Below are 17544 nucleotides of genomic sequence, written 5' to 3'. Positions count from 1 at the left end.
ATGCTCATTGAATGAAAGGAAATGTAAAAAGTGGTAAATTAGAGTGTAGCATAAGGAGAGGGACATAAGAGAAAAGATCAGAGGGGAAACGAGAGTGGTCCACTTTTGTAATGTTAAAAGCATCAATACTTAAGTCCAAAAAAGCTTTTAAAAGGTACAGTCATTATCAATGTGCCTTCATCCACCATTTTTATCTGGTCTCTTCTATTCTTAAGACAAAGCCAGAGCCCGAGCAGCGCTTTGAAGTCGCTAACAGCACTCAGCACAAACCTATTGACAGTCAATGGCCCAGCTTCACCCATACATCTACAGGGCCAATTAGTATACACTGCAGCAATAATGTGGTCCAATACTGTATAAGCAATTATGGATTGCATTAAAATGGGACATAAAGGACAGAAATAGAATGTCTATATCAGAGAGGGAAAGTAGTACTGGGAACAGATCCAGAGAGCTTCAGCTTCATCTTGGGAGAGCTAAGTTACTAAAACAATTAATACAATATAAAAGTTGTTACAGCCAAAAATTACTTCAAATTTCCAGTAGAGGTGGGCAGTATTGACACAATCTAATATTCTGATATTTGGGTAGGATTATCCCAATATCAAAATATTAGATTGTGTCAATACTAATATTCTTTCCTCCTCTGTCTCCTTCTCTCGCATAGTCCCATGCGGGAGGAACTATGTATCTCAGCTGGCCTGGGAACGTCTTGGGATCCCACCGAAGGAGCTGAAGGAGGTATCTAAGGTGAGGGGATTCTGTGAGTCCCTGCTTAGAGTGGTGCCCCCACAACCTGACCCCAGATAAGTAGAAGAAAATGGATCGATAGCTTGATAACGATAATCATAATCATTTACATTTTTGCAATCCACCATAACTGAGGCTGTAAATGAACTGGTTGAAGGTAGGGTCTGCAGCCTGCATTATTTTTGGTTTTAAAACTAAAATCACGATTGAACCAGATTACCATTGCCTTAACCTGAATATACCGTTTTTGTACTTTGTTTTCATTTCAGTATGTGGACAGGCCATGCTTAATGTGAAAGCTCAGAACTTCCAGAATTCAATCACAGGGCTACAGAGGCTGCACTAGCACTGACTACTGATTGGCTGCAGGTGCTAGCCGGGATGGCATGAGATGTGAGATTGGGTCCACAAGAACAGGACAAGAGGAGATTTTGACACAATATACATGTTTTGCAATTCAGTTAAAATTTTTGGCATCTCATGTTTATTTATGTCATATTTTTGTTACCATTCTAGCACTGCTTTTGGGAAGTACAACAGATGTAACTTAGTAGCACTGAATCATTTTTTGCCCACTCCCAAAAAACATGTGAAAAAAAACCTCACAAGATTATAACAAGATCATTGATCATAGAATCATTATATTAAAGATCGACCGATATGTTTTTTTTTCAAGGATGATGATACAGGCTGTTTAGAATCCAAAGGAACAGGCCAATAAGATCTGTCGATATTTTGGACTGACATGTAAGGTCAATTTTGATTATTTCCCCCAATTCCATAATTTAAATTTATGACAAACTTACCCATGGTCGTTTTTGACTCAGGATTATTGTGGCCAAAATAATGGTGATTAATATTATTATTAATATTATATTAATATTATCACGATAATTATTAACCTGTTAACATTCCAAAGTTACAACAATGCACATATACTTCTGCGTCACCCACACAAACAATCTACACATCAAATGAAAGCTACGGTGCTCGTTTTTCCAAATATGCAAACCATTTTCACCTGCAATCACCACAGAGCGGACAGAATAGCCATTTTTACAGAAAAGTCAAAAATTTGGATTTGGACTTCACTGACCTTTGAGGGCGCTGGTTCTGTCAAACCCACAAAATCTCATTTGTTCCGTACAGGTCCAGAGAATATGATCCAGTCAAGAAATTATGTCCACAAAATAAGTTCCTCCATGTCCAATCTGCTGCAGGAAAAGTATTCCAAACATGAAATCTGCTCCGCCACTTTTTTGCATTTCTTTTGTCGATTCCAGGCATAATAAACTTCGGACAGCACTAACTTTCTTCCTCAGTGCTAAACAAACATGTTAGCTTGTGATTGACACCAATGTTGGCCAATAAGGTGGGGGTTGTGGGTTACTGGAGCCCCTGACAGCGAATCAGTGCTACAGATGACTGAAAGTTTACATCCCACTCTCCCCCTTGTAGAATCAACCAGTTACATTACATACGTTTAGTGACGTATGCAATGTAACTGGAATGGCCCTTACAGCCAATGAGCAGCGTAAACAGACGTACCCCGCCAAATGTGTACTCCTCAGTGTAGCCACCATCTTGCAGAAATGGGACAGCCCTTGTTGCAGCCGAAGTGACGCAAGTGCCCGTCAACGAACACTGTAAATGGTGCATTTAAGGCACTATGGCAAATTGGGACACGGCCGAACCGAGTGGCTGCAGAAATCTGTGCATAATGGCGCATTCTATGCACTGTTGTTTTGTGTTTTAAACATAACTAAACGGACAAAACAAAGGAAGTATGCGATCGAGGACACTGTGGATGTTTGTACAAGTTATACTAAAGGCATCTCGGACCCGGGGCAGTTCGTGGCAAAGAGTGAAGTTCCCACAGTGGACGCAGGAGTAGAGGACCTTATGTTTTGATGGATTGGATGCTGTTCTCGATCGGTAAGTGTGGTTTATTCTGCTATTGACATAATTGCAGATAAAATATATTGTGTGTAATAATTCGTATTGCTTCTGTGTGCACATTCGGACCATGTGCTCTGGCACGTTTGTATTTAGCTGTATGAATTAGACTTCATTTGTTAATTGCTTGAAATGTGTTGTTTTATTCTGCAATATGTATTATTGTAGGTAAAAATATAACATGTGCACACATTAGCATCTCATCTGTGCACATGGGTGAGGCGCACTCTGGCATGTTCCTGTGGAGAGTTAGAGAGTTAATTGCAGACCTTTTTATCGCGATTAGCAATATTTTTGTATATTGTCCCATCCCTAGACCATAGTAGTGCAATCATGTTATCTCTTTGCACTAAAGTGTTCAAATAAATCTTTATGTGGATTCTTTAGGCAGTAGGTAAACCAAAACAAAATATCGGCCTGTGCTGGAAATTTAAGGCCAATAGCCGTTTTGCAAAAGAGTGCAAATATTAGCCTGATATATCGGCCAACCAATGTATCGGTCTATTTCTAATAGCCAGCTACTTCAGCACTAACTGATGAAAACTTGCCTGTTATCTAGCCTCTGAACTGTTATAATGTTAAAGACATGAAAGTCCCTAAGAAATACACAACACGTTCCCAGATTTGAGCCCTGGCTTGAATGTTTCCAGAGCACCTTTCTGCAATATTAAGTCTAAAAACAGAGCCTGTATCAAACACAAGAGCTTCACTAATGCAGTCTACAGCGTGTTTTTCACTCACTTCAAGCAGAACATGCAAAAGGCCACTCACACTCCAGCCAAGCACAGGCTTTGTCCACTCAAGGGTTTGCACAAATAATCCACAGAGCTGCATGAAAAGAGCTAAGAGCAGAGCAGACAGAAAGCACCTTTTCAACATAAAGAAAGGATATGGAGATACAAGGTCAAAGAGGGCACATGGAGAGAGGAGAAAGGGATAAAGAGGAAGAGGAAAGAGAGAGGAGGGAGGAGGATGAGGAATAGAAACAGAGAGAGAGAGGAGAGGGAGAAAGAAGGCGGGAGAGCGAAAAAGAAGGGGAGGGGAGTAAGAAGGATACAGATACAGATATAGAAAGAGACAGGGAGGTATAAGAGAGAAAGAAAGTAGTATACAGTAAAGACAAAAGAGAGGGAGAGAGTAGAAGGAGGGAGAAAGAAAGAGGGTAGGTGAAACAGGGACAGCGGAGAGTAAAAGAATAAGAAGGGGAGACAGAGATAGAGAGCATAAAAAAGGAAGAGGGAGAGAGGACACAGAGGGGGAGAGAGAGGGAGAGAGCAAAGAGTGGGGGTGTACAAGAAAGATTGGAGGAAAGAGAGAGGGAGGTCCAGAGAGAAAAAAAAAAGAAAGGCAGATAGGGAGAGAAAGAGTAAAAGAAAGGAAAATAGAGAGAAAGAAAAGAGGGGGCAAGAGACAGAGGGAGAGTTGAGGAATACAGAGAAAGATCTGGAGAGAGGAAGGAGAGAGAGAGAGGGGGAGACAAGAAGAGGGTGCAGCAAAACAAGGGAGAGAAAAGGAGCAAGAGAGAGGGAGAAAAGGAAAGGGAAAGAGTGGAAGATAAAGAGAGTGGGGTAAGGGATAGGGAAAGAGAAAGACATATAGCTGAGAGAGACAAAGAGAGGGAGTAAGACATAGAAGAGAGTGAGAAAGAAGAGAAAGGGGAATCTGGAAATGGTCTATAGCGGTGGCTGAAGAGAGCAGAGACCTGTGTCAAATACAGAGTCACAGGGGAGAGATGGGTGTATTATGGTGCGTTGTTATTATTATGTTATTTGTTAAATATTATTTGCTACATATTGGTATTAACATAAATGTTCTTTTGTATAAATATTCAAAAGTTATTTCAATCATAATCATATTCTTTTGACTTGAATTAGGGCTGCAACAATGAATAGACTACTTATGCTAAATGACTTTAAAATATAATCTTAGTCATATTTTGAGAGTCTAAAGCACACACAAAACGAGCTTTGTATAACAAAGACAGCTGCATTATTAAATCAAAACATCAAAAGAAAATAATTAGTTGACTCCTAGAATAATCAGTTGCAGCCCTACTCTGAATAAATATTGTCTTATTCATAGGTTATCTTCACAAAACTCTAGTGAAAGTGTGTGTGTTTTGTGTTAGTACCAGTAGCACTCTGAGGATCACCAGTTGAATAGTCCCCCTGACATTGCCCTCCTGGGACATGGACCGGCGGAGTGTTTCCATGGCGTCGTGGTTCGAGCGACCCAACAGCGATTCTCCGTTTACTGCCACCAACTGGTCATTCACATGCAGTCTGCCATCCTGAGCAGCCCAAAATAGAAAAAGAAATATATATATATATATATATATATATACACATACATACACCCCCCCCCCACACACACACACATATATATATATATATATATATATATATATATATATACACATATACATACATACATATATAAATGGTTTGGTAATTTGTAACTGGGCTTCTTAACCCCTTACAATTCTGGGCCATTTCGAAGAAATTGCCTTTGTTCTAACCTCTCCAAATTAAAATGATAACCATTATTGAACCCTCAGTAATAAATACACAAGTTTGGGGTCTTTTTAAAGGTAACACCCTGTAGTTTCACCCACAGGTGTCAGAATCACTGTAAGTATGTCTGGTAAGCATTTATACACTTAGGAACACACATAAAAAAAGATTTTTCTCATCCTCGCATGAATTTTTTTGTTAAAATGAAGGTATAGAAAGCTGCAGTAGATAGCTGGGGACAAAAATACACTGTATCTCAAATGAAAATATTGTTGACCCCTCACATTTCAAATTTGAGGATAATATCTATAAAAATTATATTTTTACACTAATTTTAACATTAGTAAATCCAGGCGTTTGGAGGGACTTAATGTATCCAAATTCATTCAAACTTCTCCAAACCTATCCAAATGGAGACATTTGGAGAACGTTTGGAAAAAAATGCAGTAACTTTTGAATGCTTCAACCTACAGACATCAATGAGGGCTCTACTGAAAGCTTACATTTAGAGGAATCTTTATCTACACACCTAGCTAATCTACTTACTATGTACATTTATATAGCATATCAAAATACAACATAAAAGGTATATATATTTTTTAAATATAGTCAAAACAAGTGGTATGGGTCAAAATAAATATATATTTACAAACTCAACACACTGAAAACAGTAAACAAACACACATTTCAAAATGTAAACTAAAACTGCACACTGCAAACTGAAAACACACTGTACACAATTTAGCTCCTCCCTGCTTCCTTCTTCCTGCTGTGTTCTGATGGCTCCTGCCTCTGCCAGCTCCAAAACAAGAGTTTCTCTAAAGACCTTTTGGTGTATAAAGGGATTTTACCCTTTGATCTACAGTATCCTTTATAGAGAATTAAGGCCTTCACAAAGTCAATGTCCACAAAATGGTAAAAAAAAAAAAAAAAAGTATTGTACAATTTCTTTATTTTGAGCAAAACCTGATAATAGCTGATGAGCGCATCTGGTAGGTCAACGTCACCCATGTGCCTAAGGAAAAACACAAACACATTAGTAACAACAAAGTACAAAATTAAGAGGAGGTGAAGTAATGTTATATCATATCCATATCCATAATTATCACACAAAAACAGTAAATGATGGACAATGATGCAGGATTTACACACGGAGTGGAGCTGAGTCTCTACACTGCACTCTACCTGTGTGAAAGTAAAGCATATCAAACTATAACTTGTCTTCTTCAGCTGCTCATTGGCTGTTAGTGTTAAGCATCAGTAATGCGTAATGTGTAGTAATTAGTTAATACTAAAAAGGTGAGAGAGAGCGTAAACATTCTATGATCTGAGGCTTCAGTGATCTGCAAAACCAATGATGATTGTCAAATTAGGTGTCAATCAGAAGATTACATTTGGGTTTATCATTGGGTAGCACAATTATCGCTGTCTAAATTCTATTCTGCCAGATATCAACAATAAACAAAGTGTGATCCATAACTCTAAACAGGAACGTGCCAGAGCGCGCCTCACCCATGCGCACAAATGAGACGCTAATGTGGCACATCTTATATTTTTACCTACAATAATGCAAACTGCAGAATAAAACAAGTCTAATTCAGAATAAAACAAGTCTAATTCATACAGCTAAACACACATGTGCCAGGGCGCATAGTCCGAATGTGCACTATGTGCACAGAAGTGATGCTAAAGATTACACATGATATATTTTACCTACAATTATGTTAGTAGTAGAATAAAACACGCTTACCGATCGAGAACAACATCCAATCCATCAAAACATAAGGTCCCGACTCCACCGTGGAATCTTCACTCTTTGCCACGAACTGCTTTGGGTCAGAGATGCCTCTAGTATAACTTGTACAAACATCCACAGTGTCCACAATCACGTACACACATGGACAAAATTGTTCTGAATATGTGCAACTGTAGTCACAGGAACATCAAGCTGCTTGGAGATGGTCTTGTAGACTTTATCTTTAACATGCTTGCCTAAAATTGTCTTTCTAATCTCCTAAGACAACTCTTTCCTTTGATTCCTCTGGTCCATGTTGAGTGTGGTACATACCATGTCACCAAACAGCACAATGACTAACTGTAGCCCTATATATAGGGCCACTCACTGATTACAAGACTGTAGACACCTGTAATGCTGATTAGTGGACACACCTTAGATTAACATGTCCCTTCAGCCACATTATTTTCAGTCTTTTCTAGGGGTACCATCATTTTTGTCCAGGCCTATTTCATGAGTTTTGTTTTTTTGTTTTTTTTTATAATTCTTTTGAAGCATGGTTGAAAAGCAATGTCTGACTTTCACTGGTCACATTTCATAGAATTTTTGTTTATTATTACTTTTGTCAGATTGAAGTTATTTCTGTGACCATTGTGAGTTTTTCTTTCATTAACCGATGGGTACCAACAATATTGTCCATGCAGGAAAGGCTCTCAATTCACTCACTTTCTTTAAGCACTCATCATGCTTAGTTTGTTTACGAAAAACCATGGTATGTGATACATCTGATAGATCACTGTGTTCCGCTGCTCATTGGTTGTAAGGGTAAACATCACTAAATGTGTGTAATGTAATTGGTTGCTTCTACAACCAATTACTGTCGAGTGGGGTGTAAACTTTCAGTCATCTATAGCACTGACTCACTGTCAGGGGCTCCAGTACCCCACAACCCCCACTTTAATTGCCAACCTAGGTGTCAATCACAAGCTAACATGTTTGTTTAGCACTAACAAACAAAGTTGGCACTGCCAGAAGTTTATTCTGCCTGAAATTGACAAAAGAAATGCAAAGAAGGGATGGAGCAGATTTCAAGTTTGGAATACTTTCTTGCAGCAGATTGGACATGGAGGATCTATCTAGGATCTATCTATCTATTATTTTGTGGACAAAATGTATTGACTATATTATATTCTCTGGACCTGTAGAGAACAAATGAGACCAGCTTTCTGGGAATATGTTGATGTTTGACAGAACCAGAGCCCTCAAAGGTAAGTGAAGTCCAAATCCAAATCTTTGGCTTTTCTGTAAAAACAGCTTTCCTGTCAGCACTGTAGTGATTGCAGGTATAGATGGTTTGCATATTCGGAAAGAGGAGAGCCATAGCTTTCATTTGGTGTGTAGATTGTCGGAACGGTAACAGGATAAAGTGCTATAGGCTCACTCTTGGGAAGTACTTTTCAAGGTTTTAATCCTTGTTGTAGAGTAAGAGTAGACTTGGTTTGTTGCGGACTGACACAAAATATATTTTTTAGTTAATATTTTTTTAGTTCTTTTTTTTATAATTGGTATCAGTATTGGGTAAATATCATGGTACATGCTGTAGAATGACTTCGAATCGGAACAAAAATCATTCTAGAACCACTGTAGTCTCTGGTTGGAGCCAAAACTATATTCTCGGCCAGTTGTTCCCAACCCATGGGATGAGATCAGAGATTTTACATTGTTCCTAGAGCTCTGTCAGGCCATCCAAAATATTAAATGTGGAAAAGTAATAATCCCTCAAATGTGATTGAAAAAGGGGGATAGGATCACGAAAAAGTGATCCATTCCCATTCAAAAAATATGCTGAAATGGATTTATCTCATGTCATCTCAATATTTTTTCATTGTATAACTTAAATGTCCCATATTATGCAAAACTGACTCTTTGACCATGTTACAATGTTATAGCAAAAGAAAAAAAAGAAAAAGAAAAAGAAAAAATCTCTCAACTGCAAAAACGTTGTATAAGTGAAGACGTTTTCCTGCACATCCAAGCTGCTTCTTCAGTTCTGGTCAAGATTACTGGTGGACACTATCTGAAAAAACTCAAAACACCTATTGCATACAGTTTCTGTTTATAGGTGAAACATCTTCACTCCTACAATGTTTTGTCAGGTTGAGAGACTATTTTTTTCTGCTATGGATTGGACCTGGACAACTGAGGGATTACACAAAAAAACATGCCCGAAGTTGTGTTTTGTTTTATTCACGCATGTTTAAGTAATCCTTTTTAAGTAGACTGTCTACATCTTCAAAGCTCAAAATGTTCTGTTCTGTTCTATTGTGTGATGTTATGAAGAGGTATCTGTGTAAACCCTCAGCCGTCCATAACAAAAGACAAAGTTTAAACTTAGTCTTTTGTTAGGAGTAAGAGGTAGTTTTCAGGTTATCAGCTCCCTTCAGTAGAGATGGGCATTTCCAGAGATTGGCCTAAATATGGAGGGTTTTGTGTGTTAAACATGTGTGAATCACACAAAACACAAATCCAGGTATGATTGTGATGAGGAAACAACAATAGAACATAGATCAGAAAAAAAAGTAATAAAGGCCCTTTAAGATGGACGCTAACTCCAACTGCAAACCAATCCTGTTAGCAAGTGTAAATAAAGTTACCTGTACCTGAACCTAAACTGTATTTGTGGAGGCTGTAGGGGGCTTCCAGGTAAAAAAGGTTGTTCAAGGCTCTGCTATGTCACAAGTTAGTGGCAAAAACATCTCAGCCCGCACAGTGTCTTTTAAATGACTCCCTGACAGAATAAAACATGTTTCAATCCCAGCGTGCCACTTCAGAAATGGTCCACTAAAAGAACTGCACAGGTGTGGGGTAAGTGCTCGAGCTGTCGGAGGCAAGTTGAATGAAGAAGACTGTGATTTGGGGAAGATTATAAAAACGTCTTGTGAGGAGTGCTTGTCTGTTTGTGTGTGCAAGAAATGTGAGCGTACAAAACAATTCATTTTTCTTATTTTTCTGGAAACCATTGTGAGCATATTTAGATTTTTAAATTTACGGGCCCTTAGCAAAGCTGTTGCTAATGCTAGCGGGAGCAAGCTTGGAGCAGGAAGGCATCTGATTCGTCTGTTATTGATGTTCATATCTTGATTGACAGACAATAGCAAAATAATAATAATAATAAATTAAAGCCGCAAGCGGCATCGAACGGCCCTCACGGGCCGTGCTTCGCACTCGGCCGACCCGGCACTCCCTGTGGGTGGCGCTAACGCGCCACTTGTCCCTTTTTTATCGCGGCTTTGGGCTGCACTTGTTACCAAACAAGTCAAAAGACATTGGAAGTGCTGATGCACAAAATGCAAAGACATGGGTTTTCCAGGCATCGCCATGGCAACACCGTGCAAAATACAAACTTGGCCCCCCAGACTTTGTTGACGGGGACAACCTGAAGAATCACTGTGCCAAATTTTATGTTCGTCGTTGACGGTAATAAGTCATTATAAGACTTTGAAATGTACGAAAATTTGGAAATTTTCCCATTAGGATAACATGGGCGCTTTCGCACATCGCCATGGCAACCCAGTGAAAAATATGACTTGGGTCTGATTGACTTTTTTGATTAGGATGACATGAAGAGTCATGGTGCCAAATTTCACATTATTCCATGAAACTAATATTTTTCCCATGAATGGGAAAAATTGGGAGGATTCCCATTAGGATAACATTGGCAGTTTGGTGCATCGCCATGGTAACACGGTACATAAAACGACATAGGTCTGATTGACTTTATTGATTGGGATGACCCAATGGAATTTTGTGTCAAATTTGGTAACATTTGGGAAAAAATTTTCGGACCTCCATACAAATATATTAGATGTTGTGTAGGGGGCGCTATCGCGCCAATTTAGTTTCTGTCATAATGAGTAGCTTTAGGCCGGAAAGTTTTACAACTGATTTGAATTTGAGCAAAATCGGACTTTGCATGCGCAAACGAGAGCAAATTTTGGCTTTTGAAAATTGCAAAAATTCAGATGGAATTTTGCGGATTCGCCGCACGGAAACCGAAAAAGGGATCATCATGAATGGGATAACTTTTGATGCCCCACTTGTCTAGATGATGTACAGTGATTTTCAGCCCAGCCGGTGAAGCGCCTTCAGAGGAGTTGACGAAAATGCGAGGTCAGCGAAAACGCTGACTCTGCATTTTGGAATTTTCAATCCAAGATGGCCGACTTCTGGTGTGTCAGAGGGCGTGGCCATGATAATATTTTTTGTTTGGCATCACTTGATGAATGCGTGTACCGAATTTCATGGCTCTACGCCAAAGTTGACGTCGGGACGTCTCCCATTGACGCAAAGTATTTTGACTTTTGCAGGGGGTGCTGTCGCGCCATTTTTTTATGCCCAATGATGCAACACAAAAAAATTAATTTTTCGGCAGACCTGAATTTTGGGCAAAATTTGGTGAGTTTTTGAATATGTTCAGGGGGTCAAATTACTGCTCAAAGAGCAGAACAGGAAAAAAAAATAAATTAAAATTAATTAAAGCCGCAAGCGGCATCGAACGGCCCTCGCGGGCCGTGCTTCGCACTCGGCCGACCCGGCACTCCCTGTGGGTGGCACTGACGCGCCACTTTTCCCTTTTTTATTGCGACTTTGGGCTGCACTTGTCACCAAACAAGTCAAAACACATTGGAAGTGCTGATGCACAAAATGCAAAAACATGGGTTTTCCAGGCATCGCCATGGCAACACCATGCAAAATACAAACTTGGCCCCCGGACTTTTTTGTCGGGGACGACCTGAAGAATCACTGTGCCAAATTTCACATTCCTCAATGAAGCGAATAAGTCGTTATAAGACTTTGAAATGTACGAAAATTTTGACATTTTCCCATTAGGATAACATGGGCGCTTTCGCGCATCGCCATGGCAACCCAGTGAAAAATATGACTTGGGTCTGATTGACTTTTTTGATCAGGATGACATGAAGAGTCATGGTGCCAAATTTCACATTATTCCATGAAACTAATATTTTTCCCATGAATGGGAAAAATTGGGAGGTTTCCTATTAGGATAACATTTGCAGTTTGGCGCATCGCCATGGCAACACGCAGCAAAAACACACATGGGTCTGATTGACTTTATTGTTTGGAATGACCCAATGGAATTTTGTGTCAAATTTGGTAACATTTGGGAAAACTAAATTTTCGGCCTTCCATACAAATTTATTAGATGTTCTGTAGGGGGCGCTATCACGCCAATTTAGTTTATGTCATAATGAGTAGCTTTAGGCTGGAAAGTTTTACAACTGATTCGAATTTGAGCCGAATCGGACTTTGTATGTGCAAATGGGAGCAAATTTTGAAATTTGAAAATTGCAAAAATTCTGATGGAATTTTGCGGCTTCGCCGCACGGAAGCCATGATAGGCATCATCATGAACTGAATAACTTTTGATGCCCCAATTGTCTAGATGATGTACAGTGATTTTCAGCCCTGCAGGCGAAGTGCCTTCAGAGGAGTTGATTAAAATGCGACGTCAGCGAAAATGCTGACTCGGCATTTTGGAATTTTCGATCCAAGATGGCCGACTTCCGATGCATCAGAGGGCATGGCCATGTTTTGTCACTGTTATATTCTAGATTAGCTTTTGTTTTATTTTAGTCAACTCTTGTAACCATTTGTGTATTGTGTATTGGATTTTGGGGAGTTGTATGTAATGTAAATGTAATTAAACTCGTTTGCCCAGATAAACCAACAAACATCATAATGACTCAACATCAATTGTGAAAAGCATCATTTTAAAATTACAGATGAAGTTTTAGTCTTGGTCTAGTCCTGGTTTTAACCTGTTTTGGACCTGGTTTAGATCTGGTCTAGTCCTGGTTCTGGTCTTTGTGTGCCCGTGCGTGTGCGCCCATGTGTGTGCGCCCGTGTGTGTGCGTGCCCGTGTGTGTGCGTGCGTGCGTTAACCAATCAGAAAGCAGTGAGCCTAGAAACAGCCAATTATATCACTCATTTCAAGAGCGGGAATCTTGGTTGCTATGCGGTTGCTATGCTGTTGCAGCCATAGTCTGTTTTGTGAATGTGTGTTAACCATTTGTGTATTGTGTATTGGATTTTGGGGACTTGTATGTAATGTAAATATAATGAACTCGTTTGCACAGATAATCTGTGATTTTAAAATGATGCTTTTCACAATTGATGTTGAGTCATTATGATGTTTGTTGGTTTAAGTTTTAGTCTTGGTCTAGTCCTGGTTTAGTCCTAGTTGAGTCCTGGGTTTAACCTGTTTTGGGCCTGGTTTAGACCTGGTCTAGTCCTGGTTCTGGTATTTGTGTGTGTGTGCCCGTGTGTGTGCCCGTGTGTGCGTGCGTTAACCAATCAGAAAGCAGTGAGCCTAGAAACAGCCAATTATATCACTCATTTCAAGAGCGGGAATCTTGGTTTTGATCATGTTCAGGCCAGTTTTAGATCTATTGTCATCGTAAAAGTTGTATTAAGTCTGTTCTTGCTCTGTTTTGTTGTTACTGATCCTACTGTGATTGGTCCAGCCTTGGGTTAGGTCCAGTCCTGGCCCAGTCCTGGTTGTACTGTGATTGTTAAGTGTGTGTTATATGACTTATGCTTATTCATAATGGTCATAACTTTGCTTTAAATGTGTCTGGGTGTGGTCCTGGTGTGGTCCTAGTCTTGTAATCCAGGACTAGACCAGGACAACAGGTTTAGACCTAGTCTGGTCCAGTCCTGGTCCAGTCCTGGTCCAGTCCTGGTCCAGTCCTAGTCCAGTCCTGGTCCAGTCCTGGGCTAGTCCTAGTCCGGTCTTGGTTTAAACCCACTTTGGTCCTGGGTCTGGGCCTGTTCTGGTCCTGGTTTATACCTAGTCTGGTCCTGGTCCAGTTCTGGTTTAGACTTGGTCTAGTCCTGGTTCTGGTCCTGTGTGTGTGTGTTAACCAATCAAAAAGCAGTGAGCCTTGAAACAGCCAATGATATCACTCATTCCAAGAGCGGGAATCTTGGTTGCTATGCGGTTGCTATGCTGTTGCAGGGACAGTCTGTGTTGTGAATATGTGTGATTTGATGTGTCTCAGAAGAGATAGAATTTTTCACTTGTGTTCTGGTATGGGTCTAGTCCCGGTATGGGCCCGTGTTAGAACGGGTTTAGACCTAGTCTGGTCCAGTCCTGGTTTATACCTGCTTTGGTCTAGTCTGTTCTAGTCCTATATATTTTGCTTTAAATGGTTCCAGTCTTTTTGTGATGTAGTCCTGATCTAGTCCAGATATTGATCATGTTCAGACCAGTTTTAGATGTATTTTCATCATAAAAGTTGTATTAAGTCTGTTCTTGCTCTGTTTTGTTGTTACTAATCCTACTGTGATTGGTCCAGCCTTGGGTTAGGTCTAGTTCTCGGTCCGGTCCTGGTCTGGTTCTGGTCTGGTCCTGGTCTGGTCCTGGTCTGGTCCTAGTTCTTATGTGATTCTAAGTGTGTTATAAAACTTATCCTCATTCATAAGCCATACGTTTGCTGTAAATGGGTCTGGTCCTGGTCCAGTCCTGGTTGTACTGTGATTGTGAAGTGTGTGTATTGCGACTTATGGTCATTCATAATGTTCATAACTTTGCTTTAAATGTGTCTTGGTCTTGTCCTGGATTAGAACAGGTTTAAACCTAGTCTGGTCCAGTCCTAGTCCTAGTCCTGGTCTGGTCCAGTCCTGGATTAGAATGGGTTTAGACCTAGACTGGTCCAATCCAAGTTTTATCCAGTCCTGGTCCAGTCCTGGTCCGGTCCTAGTCCGGTCCTAGTCTGGTCCTGGTTCTTCTGTGAGTATAAGTGTGTTATGAAACTTATCCTCATTCATTACGGCTGTAAGTGTGCTTTAAATGGATAAACTGTTTTGGTCTTGTCGTGGTGTTGTCCTGATCTAGTCCAGATTTTGATACGTGTTAACCAATCAGAAAGCAGTGAGCTGAGAAATAGCCAATGAAATCACTCATTCCAAGAGCGGGAATCTTGGTTCCTATGCTGTTGCAGTCTGTTTTGTGAATGTGTGAGGTTTGAAGTGTCTCAGAAGAGATAGAATTTTTCACTCGTGTTCTTGTCTAGGCCTGGTCTGGTCCTGGTCTGACCTGGTTTAGAACTAGCCTAGTCCTGGTTTAGACCTAGTCTAGTCCTGGTCCTGGTCTTGTGTGCTCTGTGTTAACCAATCAGAAAGCAGTGAGCCTACAAACAGCCAGTGATATCACTCATCCAAGAGCGGGAATCTTGGTTCCTATGCAGTTGCAGTGTCTGTTTTGTGAATGTGTGCTGTTTGAAGTGTCTCAGAAGAGATAGAATTTTTCACTTGTGTTCTGGTCTAGTCCTGGTCTAGTCTTAGTCCGGTCCTCTACTAGAAAGGGTTTGGACCTAGTCTGGTTTAGTCTGTTTTGAGATGGTTTTGGACCTGAATCCTGGTCTACTCACTGTTTTGTCATTGTTATATTCTAGACTAGTTTTTGTTTTATTTTACTTAACTCTTGTAGTAACCATTTGTGTATGTATTGGATTTTGATCCAGTCCTGGTTGTACTGTTATTGTTCAGTGCGTGCTATACAACTTATGCTCACTCATATTGGTCATAACTTTGCTTTAAATGGGTCTGGTCCTGGTCTTTTCCTGGTCTGGTCTTACTATGATTGTATGTGTGTCTTAACAGCTTATGCTCAGTCATTATGGTGAATACTTTGCTTTAAACAGTGTTGGGCTTGTCATGGTGTAGTCCTTATCTAGTCCAGGTTTTGATCATGTTCTGACCAGTTTTAGATGTATTTTCATCATAAAAGTTGTATTAAGTCTGTTCTTGCTCTATTCTGTTGTTACTGATCCTACTGTGATTGGTCCAGCATTGGGTTAGGTCCAGTCCTGGCCCAGTCCTGGCCCAGTCCTGGTTGTACTGTGATTGTTAAGTGTGTGTTACATGACTTATGCTCATACTATCGCGCTCGTCATTCGCCATGGCGTCGGGGTCCGCCATTGACCTCCCATTGACTTCCATTCATTTTAGCAGTAACAAGTATGGCCCATGCCTGCGGCATGGGGGCTTGGATAGGGCTCGATGCCCCATGCCTACGGCATGGGTTGCTAGGACACAGGAGTCTGTGCAAGGTGCATTGCTGCTTCGCGCGCAACTTCGTGAAGACAGTCTGCAACGGAATCGTTGCGGAAGCAATAGGCCCTACGCCCTGTAGGGGCTCGGGCCTAAAAAACAGGATCATGCAGAGTAGATTAATACATACATTTTAAGACTAAAATGAGGAGGCTCACTGCAGCAGCTACACAGGACGGGGTGACAATTTTTCAATGTAAAGTGAATTGGAGCTGGACCTGCGCCCATGATCACTTTCTATTTGTAACATGGCGTTAGCTATGTCGTATTATTTTATTTGCATATTTATATAAACAGTCTATGATTCCAGATATAAGAGATATAGATATAATATTTAGTTTTAAATAGTTAATTGCTATGGTAACAGTGCTCATTTTTCATCACTTTGGCCTGTAGTGTTTCATTGAAATGGGGGCTGGCAAAATTACTGAGGTTAATCTAAAAAAGCTCTTATGTTGATATAGTTTTTTCATATTCATATCTGTTTCGCTACAGACAGACAATAAGTTTCTCTGACTGGCTACTCCACCCGTCAATCTTATGTATAGAAGAGGAAAAGTGTATAATCTTGGCAAGTCAAGAAAGTATAATGTAGTAATTTAGGAATATCAATATTATTTTATCGATTTATGTCAAATTAACTTTAGTTTTTCAGTCATTATGTTTGTTTTTATAAAGCTGGTCACACACTAAATAAACATGTCTACTCTCACCATTCTTCCTTCTCAGCTCAAAACATGAGCAATAGGCCAAATCCTCGAGCTAAGGTAGTCCTGATGGGTCAAATGTAGAGGACAAATTTCCTTACAAGAACATTCAAATGTGTCTTAACCTTGGAGATGAATGACAGAATATTAAGGATTTCATTGTTTGGTCATGATGTCAATAATCATTAATAATTTTAAAACTGTGATGTTTCTTCTCATAATAATGGAAACTGAAAGTTTTGGTATTGATATTCTTCACCACCACACAATAGAATAAACCTTTTAAAATATCTGTTTTTGCAAATGAACTTATATAACTTCCCTTATATAATGTTGTGATGATTGGAATTACAGTTTTAGTATTCTCACCTTATAAGCAGCCCCTCCATGAATTATGGATTTGACAAAAATTCCCAGGTCCTCTCCAGTCTCTCTGGACTTGTTTCCTTTGAGACTGACCCCGAGTCCGGCCGATCCCGTATCATTCAGCGGAATCTCAAACATAAGCTGCTCCTTCCCACTCTCTGAAATGAAGTAAGGCCCATGTGGTACTTCTTCTTTCTATGGACAAAATATAAACAAGAAATGTACATTTTAACATGTCTAGGAGAATAAATAGTTGAGAGGAGACTGACTAATGCAAGAACCACATGCATTCATAATATCTTTGTAGGGGTCTTAACTATAGAGTTGGCAAGTTGCACATAATGAGATGAAGACAGGATGTATTGTTGTCTGCAGAGAACAG

General features: G+C 40.0%; 1 protein-coding gene across 2 annotated transcripts in view; it reads right to left on the bottom strand.

The window, feature by feature from the left end:
• Positions 1-17544, bottom strand: part of pard3bb (par-3 family cell polarity regulator beta b) — a 497556-nt gene that overhangs the window by 271601 nt on the left and 208411 nt on the right. For both annotated transcript variants that reach the window (XM_033986829.2, XM_033986830.2), the window contains exons 13-14: positions 17166-17357; positions 4838-4996 (exon numbers count right to left, since the gene is read on the bottom strand). In XM_033986829.2, the coding sequence (XP_033842720.1) occupies positions 4838-4996; positions 17166-17357 (351 nt within the window). The remainder of the gene's footprint in view (positions 1-4837; positions 4997-17165; positions 17358-17544) is intronic.

This window comes from Periophthalmus magnuspinnatus, chromosome 21 (genome assembly GCF_009829125.3).
Source record: "Periophthalmus magnuspinnatus isolate fPerMag1 chromosome 21, fPerMag1.2.pri, whole genome shotgun sequence".
NCBI lineage: Eukaryota > Metazoa > Chordata > Actinopteri > Gobiiformes > Gobiidae > Periophthalmus > Periophthalmus magnuspinnatus.
This window is presented reverse-complemented; position numbering and strand designations above follow the sequence as displayed.